Genomic DNA, 18,599 nt, shown 5'->3' with positions numbered 1-18,599 from the left:
ACCGCTAGCCAGGTCACTGAACACATTGTTCCTTCATTCAGGAATAGCGCTGGGGACCTGCTGTGTGGATGAGACCCTCTTGCCAGGGCCAGAGGGACATGTCTCCCGTGCTGGGGGTGGAAAGAACTCCCACAGAAAAGCAAGACCAAGATACAGTGACAGAATTCTGGGAGGCAGTGGTCGGGACTTTAAGTGTCAGCCACCTTGGAAAGGTGATTAGCTACAGACCCTAGAAGACTGTAATGCATGGGCAAACTCTTTAGTGACAGCCACATAATAATCCATTGCTGTTACCTGCAACAGTGTTTCATGAGGACTGTTGAAAGACAATACAGTGTTTACTGTTACTCTTGGTTTGCTTCATTTTTTAATGTTGTTTTATCTGCTCTGCTTTTGCTTTGCTATGGCTAACCAGCATACCCTGAGCTTCCTGCCTCTGTATTTCTTCTGCCAAAAATGCCTATCCACCCTCTGTAGCCACTTTTCCGGGTAACTGTGCTTTCATTAGTGGGGAGCATGCATGCTGCGTTTTGCAAATATTTTTCCTGATTTGTCCTCTTACATTTTTTAATAGACATTTAAATTTTTATGTTGCCAAAAATATTGATTTTTTTTTAGTGGAGCTCCTAGATTCCTAATGTGTCTTTAAAGGGGCCTTCTCAACTCTTGGTGTTACTTGTAAAAATAACGTCTTCCACACTTAGGGCTGTACTTTCATATTTTGCATTCAAATCCTTGATTCGTCTCGAATTCACTGTGATGTATAAATAGAAAAGAGTCTCTTTGCTCTTCCAAGTGGGCCACCACTGTCCCCAGCATGTGCTAGATGGGACCACTGAATACCGTTTGTCGTCCTGCATCCTGTGGTACCCATCCAGCTTCCTGCCAAGGCCCTTCTGCCTTGGCGTGCACCAGCCTCTGCTCAGCCCTTCCTCCAGGCTCTTAATGTAACTGTTTTCCAGGTTCTGTGCCCTACCTGTTCTTCTCACTCTCGGGCCTCTAACTCATTCTCTGCTCACTTGGCTCAGTCCCTTCCCCTCAACTTAACATCCACACCTGTAATTACAGCTCTCCACTCACACAAATGGGTAACTCCCTGGTCTAGAGCCTGCCTTCACCCCACACTCTTTCCAGACAGGTCACCTGGTTGTCTTCAGATGCTTCAAAGTGAACCAGCCCCACCCTCTCCTCGCCTGCTGTTTCTGTAACTACTGTGTGCGTACACACACAGGCACACAGACACACACACACTTAAACTCATGCACTGCCCCCACACACACTCACTACCCCACAAACATATACTTCACACACTCACACATACACACTCACTGCTCACACACTCACACATACACACACATACATGCTCACTCACTGCCCACATACACACTCACTGCACACTCACTCACTGCCCACACACATGTACATACTCACTCACTGCAAACACATATACACACACACTCACACTCACTGTCCCACATATACTCACTGCATACACATACACACACGTACATACTTGTTCACTGCACATACACACATACACACACACACTCACTGCACACTTACTCACTGCCCATACTCACACTCACTGCATACACACTCACCGCCCCCACACACATGCTCACTGTACATACTCATTGCACACACATTCACACACACTCACTCACTCATCCCCAGATTCTGTTGGTTCTGCCTCTTCTTCAACCCCAGACCATGGTGGCGTCCGCTCACTGGTGGCTTCTTCCTTAATTCAGTCATTTCTTCTAGAGCGTCCATCTAATCCAGGGCTTGGCAATCCTGATAGTTCTACATTTTGTAAGGTTTACAGAAAGGGAAGAAGAAGGGGGAGGGAAAGGAGGAGAAGGAAAGGAAGTAAGGAAAGAGGGGGAGGAAAGAGAGGAAGGAAGGACAAACAGTTCCTTCTGACCAGAGGATGTTTCTTCTGAAGTTTCTGGCATTTCTTGGCTTGCTTTGGAGCTCAGCAGCAGGTCTCATGTGTCAAGATGCCCAACTTTTCACTCCTGACAAGTCCTAAAATGAAGGGATAGCCTTGCTTGATTTGGGAGTTGGGGCTGTAGCAGAGGAAGAGCTGTGGTCATCAGTATCTTTGAAACCTCTAGGTGTTCTCCGAAGCGCGGGGACTAATTAAGGAAGTCCTACTGTGGTAAAGAAATCCTACTGTGGTAAAGTATACACGGTGTTAAATTTAACAGTTAAGCCATTTAGACACACAGTTCAGGAACACAGAGAGCAGTGGCCATTCCTTCAACTTTCTATCATCCTGAGCAAACGACTCCAGCTCCCGACATGTGCTTCTCCAGCCCTCATAGAAGTGGGGTCACGTTTCTGATTTGGCATCTGTCTTCCATCAAGCAGCACGATGTCTTCAAGGTCACTCACAGTGAGGCTCTGTCAGACGTGCCTTCCTTTCGAGAGTGAACTGCCTGGGTCTACTTCTCTTGCTGTCTGTCCATTCGGAACTGCTGGGAAACGGTCATCTCTGCCTCTCCACTCTCATGGATGAGGCTTTCAAGAAGGTCAACACACGAGAGGCCACTGCTGGACTAGATGACCAATCCTGGTCTTTTTTATTTAACATTTTTTGGGGATGTGGGCTGCCTGCCTGCCTGCCTGCCTATCTGTCTGTCTGTAGACTATGGATGTGTCTGTTCCTGGAGAGGGCATCAGATCCCCTGGAACTAGAGTTACAGACAGACATATGCCACCATGAAGGTGAGAACTGAGCCCAGGTCCTCTGCTGAGCCATCTCTCCAGCTCCATTACGTCTACTTTTTGAGCAACCAACACAGTGTCTCCCAGGATGGCCACAGGAGCTTCCATTCCCATCAGCAATGGATATGGGCTTCTCACAAACACTTGGAATTTTTCTCCCTTATTTATAACAACCTTTGGGGTTTTTTTGTTTGTCTTTTGTTTTAAGATTTATTTATTCATTTGTATATATGTAAGTACACTGTTGTCTTCAGACACACCAGAAGAGAGCATCAGATCCCATTACAGATGCTTGTGAGCCACCATATGGTTTCTGGGAATTGAACTCAGGACCTCTGTAAGAGCAGTCAGTGCTCTTAACCCGCTGAGCCATCTCTCCAGTCCCCTATAATGTGGATGAATTGGAATCTCATTATGGTCTTGATTTGTATTTTCCTAATGCCCAGCAGCTGAATGTTGCTCATGGCTTGGTGGCCATTTGTGCACCTCCTTTAGAGAAATGTCTCTAGTTCTTTGCCCATTTCTGAATGGGTTGGTTCTTGGTTTTTCAGCTGTAAGGAGGTCCCTCATGTCTCCTAACTACTAATGCCCTATAGAATGCATGATTGGAATATGTCCTCTCCCATCTGTGGGATGTCCACCTTTTCATCTAGCATGGCATGTTAAGAGGAAAGGAGCCACATTTCCATGCACAGACACCACTGCTTGAAGTCTTAAACCTGGGCCAACCTGGTGGGAACAGTATGCATGTTGTTTATCGTCTTTCTGACAACACTGTGAGAGCCCCTCCAGACTAACAGCCCCAGCTGCCCTCCTCCTGCAAGTGCAATCAGACAATCACTAGCACTGCAAGTCCCTACAGGACCCACCCCTCAGCAGCAGGAACCTGAGGCTGGTAGTCAGGAAGGAGAGAGACTATATCTTATCAGGGAGAGGAGACAGACTCTACAACCTCAAACTCCACTCTACCCTACCCCCAGCTGAGTACTTTCTCCAGCAAGACTGCACCTCCTAAGGGTCCCATATCACCTTCCCAAACGTTGTCACTAGCTGGAAACCAAGTGTTCAGAAATTGAACGCTTGAGTCTGTGGGGACATCTCTCCTTCACACAGCTCAAAAGATACTGTTTGTGTCCCGGGCTGTGCAAAGATGCAGAAGAAATGTTCCCCGGCCCAGCTGCAGCTTGCACTGCCACACAGCTTGGAATGTTCTGGAAATGTCACTCAGATCATCCCTCAAATACACACACACATTGTAAGAGAAAGAACTGCTAAATGCCACCACGGTGCCTCCTTCTGTGATCCCTCTGAATGCATCTGCACATAGACATGTGGGCACTGCTCACAGCTGCAGCCGTCTCTTCTCCCCAGACATGGTTCCTGTGATGTCCCTGGTCCCATTACCTAGCCCACCCTGTACTGTATTCTCCTGGCCTTTGCCCTTCCTCTGGACACACAGCCTCCAACACCAGCCTCTTCTTTCCCAGTAACTGTCCTCTTCGGTTCTTCTTGCAGCTCTGTGAGGTTTTTGCCCACTCCCCAGTATTCCATGGTGTGTGTGGTCAGCACCTCCTGCCTCAAAGCAGGAAGGAGCCCCACCAAGACAATGTTCTCACCACAGGCCCAAGGAGGCCTGGCTCTGCTTGTTTGTGAAGCCAGTGAACTGGAGGATCTACACTCCCCTACCATTAAGCAGAGTATTCAATTAACCACATGCTAACTCTCACAAACACAAACACAGGCACTCCATCCTTGTCTTCCTTCAGTTTTTCTCTTTAACTACTTCCTGCCTGGTGACTCTTCTTAGCGGCAGTGTATGTCCCCTGGCTGCAAAAGTAGAGATAGTCTTGATAACAGAGGCTGAATGTATAATGGCCAACCACAGCCCTGGTTTTTCTTGCTCCTAGACAGATGGCAGCTCTCCACACTATTCAGGATCTGAGTCCTTTCACCTCTGGACTTCTGTGACCCCCATAGAAAAGGCAAGAATATAAAAGAGGACATTGTCTACTATTTAAAACCTTGGTCCTGAAAGTCATACCCCACTCTAAATAGAGCATGGCTGTCACTGAGACCACCTAGACACCAGGTGGCAGCACTCTGCGGCACAGAACCAGCAGAAATGAAGCCAAGTCACCTATTACCAACTAGGCAAAGTCTTTATTGGGACCTCAGCTGGAGCTGCCTGACTCAAGTCAGAGGTGACCAGATTGTCACACAGGACACAGCAAGTCTTCATCGACATGGGGGTGAGGCCTAATGCTCTGCCCTCATCGATGAATGATGGATGTAATTTTTAAATGGATTTTTTTCCCTCTGATGCACACACATTTTAGCCTTGGTGAGCTCTGAGTTCTAGTCTCAGTCAAAACCTTTCTTGAATGATAGGCAGATCTGTGCACGGGACAGAGTAGAACAGGATCAAGCCTAGGCAGAGTGTTATAATGGTGGACAAGTTAGTCTTTGACCCTCCCTTAGTTATCCATCTGGTGTCTGTAGCATCTAATGGGGCCTCGACAGTTCCTGGAGAGACACCAAGACCATAATCCATGCATTTGAGTGTTATCAAAAATGAGCAGGGTCAAGTGCAACATCCAGGTTAGCGGATTTTAAGTTAACTGAGCAAGTGAATCCACCGACTGGGTCTTCATTCAGCAGCTGTTGCCCCTTGTCTTTATTGGCCATGGTTTTTAGTTCTCTTTCAAAGCCTGCCTGTTTGAGCTTGGTCCAATCATAAGGGCTTCCCACTCTATAAATATCTAATCTGTGTTTATGACAAAAGGGTTGAGGGCATGGAAAGGGATTAGAGGAAAATGCACACTGATCCTTCAACAGCGGTGATGATTGTCAACTCGATAGGGTCTAGAACCACCTAGAAGACAGACCTCTGGAATTTCTAGACTTGGTTAATTGGGGCAGATACCCACCCTACCTCTGGACAACTCCATCTCAGGGGTTGGGGTCATAAAAGCAAGAAAGCAACCAACATGAGACTGCATATAGGGAGACAGGCACTAACATGAGTATTCATCGGCTTCCTAAGACAGAAGATGTAACCAGTGCCACTGGCTTCTGCTGCCATGCCTTCCCCCACTGTGATGGAGCTCACACTCAAACTGTGAGCCAAGTTTAACCCCTTCCTCCCTGGAGTGCTTTTGCTGGGTGTCCTGTCACAGTGATGGCAAAAGTAATTTAAATCAAAAGGTAACAGTTGAGGGCCCAGCGTTTGTCTGTCTTTGGTTGCCTTGCTGTGATCTCTAACTTTCTGAGCCACAAGTAAAAAGAGGAGAGGAATGTCCTTCCCACCCCAGGGAGTCAGCAGACAGTCTTGCCAGGCTGCCAGAGCACCGTCAGGTCCCCAGCCTATCAGAGTGTCCTCCGTTCACGATAAACACCTGGAGCAAAACCACTGAGTCAAAAAATGGGGGAAGCAGTTTCCAGTTGGACACCGATCCCCCTCCAGGGTATCAGCGTAGAAAATGCCCAGAAGGCGGTAGCTAATACACAAACCCCCTCTTTCTACCTCAGGACTCAGAGAGGCAAAAGTTCAGAGTGGCCATGTATCATACCTGCCAGTGGTCCAGACCTCAGGCTTGCTGGAGTCTCTGCGAGCTTGCAGGCAAAGCCTGCCCAGACTGCCCCAGTTTGATCTCAGTGGTCAACCACATAGAGTCTTATTTAGAGGCCACTGAGGAAAGTGAACAGTGAAAGCTCAGAGGAAATCATCCAGGACCAAAAGCATGCCCCTGTATAAGGGCTTTGGCGGGGCCCAGATGAAACCCTCCACCTGAATACCTTAACCAGCTGTGGGCCTCCCTGCTCCTCCATTCCAGCCCCTGTACCAGTTGGGGAGGGGGCAGATTTTCTCGTTTAAAACTGAAGGCCATTGAAGCCAATTATCTAAAGGACAAAGCTATCAAATCACCCAGTTGGCTCTATAGATCTGGTGCTTCCTTGGATAGAAATTGAAAAACTGATCAACTGATCCACACAATTGACTTTAAAGGGGACTAACCAACCACAAGCAAGGTTGATCCATACGTGGGCCCCACTCCAGCCTCAGCTCTGGCTGTTTTCTTATTCAGATGAGTAATGGTTTCTCACCAGACCTCACCTCTTCCTCCTGAACCAAGAGGAAAACTCACCCACAACTAGCAAATGCTCAACTAAAGGGCCATAGCAAAAGCCTTGGGGAGAAACTGCTCATAAAACTTTCAGCAGCTCCAAAATCACTGGCTAAACAAGTCACTGCAGACATTAAAGGCTTCTATGCATTTAATAGCAGAGTCCGTTCTAAAATTCCCTCTGCACTCTGCCATGGGGGAGAGTGATCTATTCTTCAAGAAGGCCATCAGAAAGAAATAACTCCACATGCCAAAGTACAGATGCTCAGAGCTGAGGCAGAGAGCGAACCAAACGTGTGAATATACAGAGCGAGAACATTTCACCAAGCTTCTTGTTTCACCTTGGCATTGGATCAACCGTGGAAGCATGAGACATGCATCCTTACCCGCAAAATCCAGGAAAAATGTTTAAGCCCTGAAGTTTGAACAGCACATAAAGAACTTGCTCAAAATGCTTGCCCTGGACATGAAGATTAATAAAGCAATTTATTGCAAGAAGTATGTTTAAGGATATACCATGTAGGCCTCTGTCACCTGTGAGGTTTCATCTCCCCTTGTAATGACCCCATGAGAAATGAAAACGGCATTTGAGCAGTGGATCTGCCAGGTCGAACTATTGTAACAGACAATAGATGTCCATTGTCTTGCCATTCTGTCTTGGAGACTGGAAGCCCAAGGTCAAGTTCTCTCTGCAGGACTGGTTTCTGGAGATGTGTGTGTGTGTGTCTGTCTGTCTGTCTGTCTGTCTGTCTGTCTTAGCGACAGTGTCTTTCACTCTGTGTAGCCTTCTTTTTGTTCACATGTATCCTAGTGTCTCTTCTAAGGGTGTGGGTCGTATTAGCTCAGGCCCTGCTCAGACTGAAATGATCCTCCTTGAAGTGTGTACTCATGACTTCTCTCGTTGCTATGACAGAACACCTAGGGAAAGCAATTTTTAAAATGAAGTTTCTTTCTGCTCAGAGTTTTTAAGACCTGGCCGTGGGAGCATGAGGTAGTCGGTGACATTGTATCCCACTCAGCAGAGGGAGACAAATGTCCACACTTTGCTTGCTTGCTCCTTCCTTCTGTTTATTCAGTGTGGGTCCCAGTCAGGGAGAATGGTGCCCACATTCACAACAGACCTGTACTCCTCGGTTGAATCTTTCTGGAAACATCCTTATAGATATACCCAGAGATACGTTTCCATGGTAATTCTAAATCTAACCAAGTTGACAAGATAAACTGCCAAAAAGCTAAATCCCTGAAGACATTCATACTGGACGTTCAGGCTTCACCTGTATGTTTGGGGACATCACTGTTAAGTTCATAACTGCAGGAGGATATGCATATTGCTGAGTGATACAGCCAGGACTGCTTGAATCCCAAAGTTCCTCTGTAAAGATCCTGCAGCCTCTCCCATGCTTTAGCCCCTCAGATACAGTCAGGAAATGGAGATGTCCCTCCACAAGAGCAGACACAGTGTGGCAGGGGGTCAGTGCCACAGCTCTGAGCTTCATCCTGGTGGGCTGGGTGGCAAAAGACTTGCACATGCTAGACCTCAGCACCCAGAAGTCAACTGAGGACCTGTCCAGATGGTGCCAAGTGAGATTGGCTCTGGTAACCTAGTTCATCGGTGCAAAAAATAATATTGGGTTTCCTGCCATAGACTAATAGTGTGTGGTTCCATTACCTGAAAAAAACAAACCAACAAAAAGATAGCACCTCATTTGAACTCTTTCCTTTTTTTCCCTTCAAACTGACAGCTAATGTCCTGGAGGGTGATTCCATGGACCAGGATGTGGAAAGCCCAGTGGCCATTCACCAGCCAAAGTTGCCTAAGCAGGCCAGGGATGACCTGCCAAGACACATCAGCCGAGACAGGACCAAAAGGAAAATCCAGAGGTATGTGAGGAAGGACGGAAAGTGTAACGTCCACCACGGCAACGTGCGGGAGACGTATCGATACCTGACGGACATCTTCACCACCCTGGTGGACCTAAAGTGGAGATTCAACCTGTTGATCTTTGTCATGGTCTACACAGTGACATGGCTTTTCTTTGGGATGATCTGGTGGCTGATTGCATACATCCGGGGAGATATGGACCACATAGAGGACCCCTCGTGGACTCCCTGTGTTACCAACCTCAACGGGTTTGTCTCTGCTTTTTTATTCTCAATAGAGACAGAAACCACCATCGGTTATGGCTACCGGGTCATCACGGACAAGTGCCCGAGGGAATTATTCTCCTCTTAATCCAGTCCGTATTGGGGTCCATTGTCAATGCCTTCATGGTAGGATGTATGTTTGTGAAAATATCCCAACCCAAGAAGAGGGCGGAGACCCTGGTCTTCTCCACCCACGCGGTGATCTCCATGCGGGATGGGAAACTGTGTCTGATGTTCCGGGTAGGGGACTTGAGGAATTCCCACATTGTAGAGGCATCCATCAGAGCCAAGTTGATCAAGTCTAAACAGACTTCAGAGGGGGAGTTCATTCCCCTCAACCAGACAGACATCAACGTAGGATACTACACAGGGGACGACCGGCTCTTTCTGGTGTCACCATTGATTATTAGCCATGAAATTAACCAACAGAGTCCCTTCTGGGAGATCTCCAAAGCCCAGCTGCCTAAAGAGGAACTGGAGATTGTGGTCATCCTGGAGGGAATGGTGGAAGCCACAGGTAAGATGGGTTTCAGCCTGGGTTTTCTGTGAGAAACGCGTTCAGCTGAGACCCTCCGGAGTGAGATACTGTGCCTGGGTGTCTTTTAAATTTAAACATGCTCTGGGATGTGTAGCCATTTTGCTTTTCAATTTTCCTAAATTTAAGATTTGGTTGGTGGTGCAGTTCTTGTTGGTTTTGTGTATAGAAGAGTTTCACCTGCATGTATGTATGTATGTATGTATGTATGTATGTATGTATGTGCACCACGTACATGCCTGGTACCCATGGAAGCCAGAAGAGGGCGCCAAATTCCCTAGAACCGGAGTAACAAAACAGTTGAGGCACAGTAGGCTCTGGGAAACTGAGCCAGGGTCCTCTGCAAGACCAGCCAGTGCTCTAAACTGCTGGGCCATCTCTCCAGCTCCCCATTTACTTTCTTTAAAGCTATTTAGAAAAACAAATTAATGGTGAATTTTTAATGTATCTTAAACTTCCAAATACTTAATGAAATTAGATTTTGGTGTGTGTCTGAAGCTTATTTTAAATGATTTTAGGATATTTCTCATTTAAATATTTGTAGCTATTTGTTATCAAGCCAAAGGGGAAGAATTAAACCTTTCAAAAAAAAAAAAGAGTGAAGGACAAAAGCCTTAATAAAACTGCTATTTTTGCCTCCTCTTTGGCTATCTTTCATAAGACTGGAAGAACTGTTCTTTTTTCCTGTGTTCTGTATCTCTCTACACCTGGCCCTTCCCATCCTTAGCAGACATTTCCTTTCCAGTAGAAAGGAAAAAAGGGCTAACAGTTTGTTCCTCGGAATCCTGTGGACCTTTCTGGCATCAACACTAGTCACGAGCATGTTGGAAGAGATATAACATGTAACTCGCTCTCAGGGATTGGGAAACGTCTCTTTCCTTGTCTTTGCTCACATGCAAATTACAAGTGTGCTCCACGTTCTGAGAACAAAGTATGTCCTGCCCACATTTATTGGTAGTATACTTCAAAATAGTCCGAAGCCTTAAACAGAGCTACAGACCTCCCAGAAAGTCTGAATCCAACCCCTGATTCACCAGTTCTGAGTCGGAAGCCTCCAGCCTAAAGCTCTAGGTTGGTCTATCTCCTGGGAAAATGTTTTCTCTATGGGTTGATCCAATTCTTCATTAACCTGGTATCCTTTTCCAAAGGGAAATCCCTGACCCTGTGCTTCTGTCTCTCTGTCTCCTACACTAACAGGGGACAAAGTCACAAGTACCAAGTAGTTCTTATAGAGAAGGAGCAACTTTCCCAATAAATTTTTAAAGGTCAGGAAAATGTGAGTTTCAGTGGCCCAGGACTTCCCTTTCCACAGAAAAAAACAGAATTTTAAAGAATAACAATATACACTTGGCCTTCTATGTCTAAAGAATCCATATTCATGGAGTCTATCTGCCGTGGACTCCGCACATTTTTTACGAATGTGGTATTGATGCCAGGCACTAGTGGCACACACTTAATGTCAGCACTCAGGGAGCAGAAGCAGACAGATCTCTGTGAGTTCGAGGCCAGCCTGGTCTACAGAGAAAGTTCCAGGACAGCCAGGGCTACACAGAGAAACCCTGTCTCAAAAAAATAAAACAAGAAGCATCTGGTATTGAATGCTTTCCTGTTTACTGCCATCAATTCCTAAATAATGCGGTATAAATATTTATGTAACTTTGTACTATAAGTAATTTAAAGATGATCTAAAGTGTGTGGATGAGTGGATTGTGTATGCAAACACAACTGTTTTATAAGAGGGACTTTTGAATTTGAGGATCTGGCTGCCCGTTTCTCTCACACCTGCTCTGGAGCCAGGCTCAGGCCTGTCAGTTCAGCATGAAAGGGGAGTGAGAAAGGAACTCTCTCTTTGGGGGTAACAGCTCCAGCCAGCACAGGGAAAAGAAAAAATGATTGCTTACTTCTGAGTCACAAGCTCTGGGTTCCTAAAAGGCTTCAATCTGGATTTTGCATAGGAACATTGGCTTGAAATTTTTATGTTCTCCTGAGATAATAGTTGACTAAAGCAGAGGGGAAAGGGGGAGAAGAAAGGAGGGAGGGAAAGAGAAGAGGGAAAGAAGGAAGAAGAGAAGGAGAGGAGGGGAGGGGGAGGAATAGATGAGAGAGGAGGGGGAAGAAGAGAGGGGGGAGAGGAAGAGGGGGGAGGAGAGGAGGGAAGGGTGAGGAGGGGAGAAGGAGAAGGGAACAGATGAGAGAGAAGAGGAGGAAGAGAATGAAGTAGGAGAGGAAGGATGAGAAAGAGGACAGTTAGGAAAGGAAGGGGAAGACGCCCCCTTGAGATAGCGAACCCTGTCACTGTCCAGCGGAGCAGCAAACTGGTCTGCACCCGGACAAGCATAGAAACTTGGAATCCATCTACCTAGTGGTGACCGTGGAGACCCAGCCTCCCACAGCACGTTCTGGATCTCACCGAGGTTCCCTCCCACTGGACAGGATTTGAGGATGGTCAGTAGATAACCCTTCCCACTTCTGGCCTGTGCACACAGGAACCCATGCCTCTGGCTCCCAGTTCAACCCCATCTCCAAACAGCAGCAGCTCTGCCCTCCCTCCAACCAGAGCCCAGCCTCCAAATATAAATGAATCTGAGCAGGAAAACCATGTTTGCACTGTCCCTGGGGTAGGCCTTGTCTTTCTGATGACAGCTTATATGGAACAAGACTACCCACAGTGAGAAACATCCTCTTTATGATAATTAACAGTGATACTTGCCTAGGAGCACGAACGCCTTTCTGAGGGTTCTTACCCACACCTGGGAGGCTGCCAACAAAGAAAATCAGACCTCTACTGCTCATGAGAAAAGGCAATCGGTATTGATTTTTTTAAATATGTATTTTTAATAAATTTTAAATATATATACATATACACATTTATTTATGTGTGTGGTATATATGCATGTGCATATATATTTTTTCCTAATATGGTTAGTAGAGAAAAAGATATTCTAGAATATTCTAGGGATGTTTTAGAGCTGGACCAGGTCTTGGATCTCTCCACGGGGGGTTTCATACAGTTCAGTAGCCCCACACACATGACTTCTACAGGACGCACTCTTTGAAAATGAAAACCACGATTGAGATTTACAGGCAAAAAAATTCAAGGAAGAAAAAAAATTACCCCATTGTCTCAAAGTCGCAGAAAAAGAAAACTGTGTGAAGCCTGGGAAAGGAATTAAGAAGGTTCCAATTATTCACTGGAGTGCAGGGCTGGAAGTCAGGAGCCAGGGTGTACTGGCCCAGAACAGCTTCCCAAGAGCTCAAGACATCTCTCAAAACTGTCCCCAGCGGTCCAGAGAGATGGCTCAGTGGTTAAGAGAACTAGATGCTCTTCCAGAGGACCCAAGTTCAGTTCCCAGTACCCACTGATGTAGTGGCTCATAACCACCTGTAACTCCCGTTGCAGGGGATCCAGCGCCTTCTTCTGGCCTCCAAGTATACTGCATGCATGCAGTCTACAGACCCACGCACATAAAATAATTTGGAAAAAGTTATAAAAAGTCTGTTTCCACTGACCACGAGCAACTGTGTCCAGGGTCTATATTAATGAGTCCATACTCACAGGATCACACTCCATTAGGAATCAACATAACCATTCTCTTTCTTACTTTACGTTTGGAATTCCACACGTGCATACAATCATAACCAATGCCTACCCTCCCCGCCCCCAACTCCTGGATCTCTCCCCACCACAACCTCCTCTAACATGTTGTCCTGTTTGTCTCTTTCAATAACCGGCTTGATTCTAAACAGTGCTATAGTCACTGAAGCTTGAGAGAATCTGCAGCCCTGAGAACTAAGCTTCTCTTCCCAGCCACCATCAACTGCCAAAAGCTCCTCAACTGGAAAAGGGCCTTGCGAGCCCCGCCCGCTCTGAGCTGGACTGTTGACTGGCTAGATCCTGTGCAGGTTTTATGCCACAGCCTCTGTGAGTTCCTGAGTGCTGTCACGCTCAAGAGACATTGTTTCACGGCTCTCCTACCTGACCGCTGGCTCCCGCCATCTTTCTACTCCCTCTTCTAGAATGTTCTGAACTTTGCGAGGGTCGGCATAGGTCAGGGGTGTTCTGTGTGTGGCAGAGCACTTCAGTCTTTTATTCTCTGCACGTGGACATCAGCAGGCCTTTCTATCATGCACACGCTGGGCTCCTGGCAACCTTGACAAAGGCATATTCTAGAGACCTGAGTTGTCTTGCAGTAATCTGAGCACCGAGGCCTGAGGTCTGCTGGGACCTGAGCTAGTGGGACAGGCAGCAGTTACTCTGTGGGAACCTTATGTTCCAAAACCAGTTGCACTACAGGCTCCAATTCCATTGTAGAAAATTAAACCAAGGTGGGGCATGGAGTAGTGGCCTGCTTACTTATCACATTAGAGACTCTGGACTGAATCCCCAGTACCACATAAAACTAGGTGTGGTGATACATGCCTGTAATCCCAACAATCCCAGAGCAGAGGCATAGCATACAGGAGACACTGAAGAGAGAGAGAGAGAGAGAGAGAGAGAGAGAGAGAGAGAGAGAGAGAGATCCCCTTGGAGGCAGGAAGCAAGTCTTGTCTGTCCTTGATGCCATGAAGGGATCCCATCAAAGTCCAACCAAGGCACATAAAGGACAGGCACACAATATCCAAGGACTGTTTTATCCTGGTCCCGCCTGCAGTCCAGGGCGGGGGCGGGGCAGTGAAGCTAGAGGCAGTCCAGGGCGGGGGCGGGGCAGTGGAGTTAGAGGCAACCTCCCAAGAACCTTCTAGTCATGTGAGTCTATTTTTGAACATAAATCAAACCCTGGAAAATTCTGGCATCAGCCACCCAGACACCCCAGAGCTGGCTGTGTGTCATCTGCAAATATATTTTTGAAGGGCCCTTTATGTCCCCGACGCATGGGCAATTTTGAGGTAGTGATGTTTACAGAAGGTTTCTTAGCTACGTAAACAAACGCGCTCAGCAGCTGTAGCAAGTGTGCGTTAAAATAGTGGGGCATTCATACAGACTGTTATTTATAGAGGACAAATGGGCCTCACAGCGAGATGACAGCCACGCAGAGCTGGGCTCAGGGCCAGCCAATGCCTCTCTGTAGCCTTTCTGATTGAACTTCCTTATTTACCCTCAGCGATTATGCAGCTATCACAGGCTGCCTGGCCCAACACCCTGAGTGAGCGCCTCGGCGGCAGCACAAGCCTGCAGTGAGCCTTGTTGGGTTTGGGGCTTTACACTTTTGTTTTATTTGAAAACTGTACAACTGACAGAAAAATGAGCCGAACAGTATCATAAATCCATGGGTACCTGCCATCTGTTTCTGATAACTGTCAGCTCAGGGCCAAACATGTTACATCCTAATATTCTCCAGCATCACAGGATTTTTAACTATAGATGTCTTAGTCCTTTTCTACAGAAGATAAGGACTCTCTATTTTTCAAAAAAAAAAAATAAATGTTGCTTGGTTGATTGATTGATTGATTGATGTTTGATTGATTGGTTAGGAGGGGCAATGTACACGACACAGCATAGGTGAAGAGATCAGAGGACACTCGGGGAGTTGCTTCTCTCCTTCTGCCATGTGGGTTCCAGAGGATGGGACTCAGGTCATCAAGCTTGGTAGCAGACACCTTTTTCACTAAGTGATCTAGATGGTACAGGTCTCGTTAAATAGAACCACAAGCAATGGGAGTGTGGCTCAGGGGGAAGCATTTTCACACAGGTGTGGAGACCTGAGTGCAGGTCTTCGGAACACACATAAAGCTGAGTGTAATAGTATTGCATCATTAATACCAGGACTCCTAAAGACACCTGGGAAAGGAGAGGAGAGGAGAGGAGAGGAGAGGAGAGGAGAGGAGAGGAGAGGAGAGGAGAGGAGAGGAGAGGAGACGAGAGGAGACGAGAGGAGACGAGAGGAGACGAGAGGAGAGGAGAGGAGAACCCTGCTGATCTCAGGGGCCAGCTGGCCTAATGTATATGCAGAGAAACAACAGAGACAACCTGTCTCAAACAAGACAGGCGATGAGGACAAGCCCAGTGCTATCCTACCTTGTGCCGTGAATCCAGATGCAACACTCTTGCACATGCATGCACATGCTCTCACACACTTGTGCACACATATGCACACATACAAACATACACATAGGCACACTCATGCACACACAGGCGCGCGCGCACACACACACACACACACACACACACACACACACACAGAAGATTAACTCAGTGCAGTTAGGGAAGCTCTTTTTTCAGCCCTGAGTTTCTACCTCTTTTTCCATTTGTGATTTTTGTTTCTTCCCTAGAAGTTTTTCCCAGCAAAGAGAACTCACAAAAGATTCAAACACTGCACAGAAAACCAGAGAAAATGGATACTAGGAAAGGCTGACTATATACCACCCCATGTCTGTCCTTCCATGTCTGCAGATCCTGCGTTTAAAGAGTCAATATATAGTGACTAAAAATATTTGAGAGAAAAAAAAAAAACACATCTGCTCTAAACAGGCAGAGACAACTTCTTGACGTCATTATGCACTATACAGTATGGATGCTATTTCTGTGCCATTGACATTATGGGAGGTATTATAAGCAGTCTAGAGAATATTTAACATATGGGAAGATATGTATAGATTCTATGCAAATTCTATACCAAGATATGTTTATACATTAATATATTTATGAGGACTTGAGCACCTGTAGATATGGGTAGCTCCAAGGCCTCCAGAAGCAATTTTTCATGGAAACCAAAGGGCAGCGCAGACCAGGCAGCAGAAATCGCTGTTTGTGTTACCAAGGAGGCCAGGAGCCTCTGGAGATGGGGGAGGACAAGCTGTTCCACCCCCTCATGATGTAATCATGTAGAAAGGACTGTAGGCACAAATCACACCACAGAGCATGGGGCTTCTGGGATAAAATCTTCACCCATCTTGATTTAAGGATGAGGATGGGGGGGAGGGGCCAAATGCAAGACCGTGATGTGGCTGAGGTAAAGCCGTCACGTCACGTCAGATTTCTGGGGCTTAGGGGCTGATGTTGATGGTGAGCGTGAGGCCTCGGAGCTCACTTCTGGGTACCGTCAGTGCTGTGGCTCATGAGAATTCTATAGAGAAATGTGCCGGGAAGAGTGAACCAGCATTTAACTGTGGGAACTTCAGGCATCGATCGACACGCTCGCATCCTTTCTCCCTCTGTTTCTCTTTAAGTTTCCTTTGTTGGCTTCCCAACTTAATCAATTCTCTTTAAAGTCCCTGATGAGATTTGTAACAACCATATATTAAAACAAGATGTGTTGTTGCACAGCAGTTCTGAAATCGAAATCAAGCAACGTCTATAAGAACACCCTGGGAGACCCCGTGCTGCCGGGAACCAACGTCTATAAGAACACCCCAGTGCTGCTGGGTCTTGGTCCTGAGAACTGTTTTTATTTGCTGCAATCAAAAATGCCAGCCTGCTCTGATAGGAGAGGAAATGAGACTCAGAGTCTGAAGGATAACATGGCTAAGGCGAATTTCAGATGCACTTCCCAGGGTCGATCGACCCAGCCCCCACAACGTCCAAATCTTAGTTCCTCCCTCTGTTCTGACAAGCCAGGATACCCAGATTCACCATTTGGTTTGGTTTCTTTTCAGAGCTGTAAGCCCAGTGACCTCATCTGAAAGGAAAGTTAAGCAATAAGGTCTGAAATGCTAAATCCTGGGGTGGAAAACCTCTGCAGAGATAGCGCCTCCGGGAAGCGGCTACAGAGAGAACGTAGGAAAATCACAAGTCTTACTTCTGTACATGGAGAAATCCATCCACCTGTCATTTTGTGTTGGGTTTCAACTCCTCTGCCAAAGACTTCTTTCCAAGATACTGGTATTGGCAATCCCGGGGTGACTTTGGCAGTATATATTAACCAATGGCACTGCCCCCAGAATAGGATAAAGCCTATGGTCTTTAACAGCTGGCGAGCCTGTGACCGAGCTCCCTGTGTGAGGCTGAGGCTGTGGAGGCTATGCCTGCTCACCTCCTCGTCTAAAAGCAAACCACTGTAAGAAACCTAACGTGACCTCTGCAAACATTTCTCAGGCTGGGGAAAAGGTATGGTCTAGACAGAGCTTGAGGACTTGACCTGGGTCCCTAGCATCCATGTAACAAGGCAGGTGTGGTCACCCACACTGGTCATCCCAGAGCTTGGAATTGAGACATACATACCTCTGTACATACCTGCATGCACACGGGCATCAGAACATACACTTGCAATTACAAACAAGACAAATTCTCACACTTCAGAAGGCCCTGAGAGAATTCCATAAATTCAAAAAGTTAGGAGCCAAGACCAACCATTAATGATTTGGGTTAAAAAAAGACTAAAACAACTGGATAAAATATTTCATTATTAAAACACCTCATCTGAAAATTATTGCTCTTCTTTCTGCAAATGGACCATGCAGAGCTCCACAAAGAGATGCCCAGAGACTGTTAGTGATGGTCACATGATACACACAACATGAACTCTAACCCAAGGCCTGGTGAACTCCAATCCAGATGCTGACAGTGTGGTTATCTTACAAAGAACCAGCAGCATCCCCTCAGAGACAGGTGTCAAACACCACGGTGGCTCTAATTACCACATCCTTGAGTCAGGGGAGTTTTATTATTTCCTATGAGTGCTGAGTACTGACAGTGGATTACCAACGAAGCAATTCAACCTGACAATTTCTAACCACCCAGAAGAGGATTGCTGGGGAAACGGCATGAATTATTTGTGTCAACATGTGCACACACTCTGGCCAAACAGCTCAACAGCCAGGAGTGCTTCTCCAGTCAGCCCTGCCCTGGCATTTATGATTCCTCTCCGCCTCTTTAATTTCAACCCACAGTTGCATCACTCACTGGTTTGCCTCAGTTTCTTCCACTCTAAAATGGGAACGGCAATGCTGTTTCCCACACCAGTGACCTTCCTAGGTATGGACTCCTACCAGGGCAGATTATTTCCTTCTCACGGGTCACATGGCGAAATGCAATAAAGAACACAGCTTTGTAGGGAGGCAGAGGGGAAGACCGGTCACTCACAAGAGGCTCCATTGTTTCCAGGGACTTTGAAGCTTGGACAGAATGT

At 46.7% G+C, this 18,599-nt stretch overlaps 1 protein-coding gene across 1 annotated transcript in view; it reads left to right on the top strand.

Moving 5' to 3' along the window:
• Positions 1 to 18,599, top strand: part of Kcnj6 (potassium inwardly rectifying channel subfamily J member 6) — a 228,167-nt gene that overhangs the window by 147,434 nt on the left and 62,134 nt on the right. The window contains 2 exon segments of the mRNA XM_034514720.2: positions 8,597 to 9,064; positions 9,067 to 9,516. Of these exon segments, the coding sequence (XP_034370611.1) occupies positions 8,597 to 9,064; positions 9,067 to 9,516 (918 nt within the window).

The sequence above is a fragment of the Arvicanthis niloticus genome, chromosome 12 (assembly GCF_011762505.2).
Source record: "Arvicanthis niloticus isolate mArvNil1 chromosome 12, mArvNil1.pat.X, whole genome shotgun sequence".
NCBI classification, from domain to species: domain Eukaryota; kingdom Metazoa; phylum Chordata; class Mammalia; order Rodentia; family Muridae; genus Arvicanthis; species Arvicanthis niloticus.
Note: the sequence above shows the minus strand (reverse complement) of the source record. Positions and strands in the feature narration are given on the sequence as shown.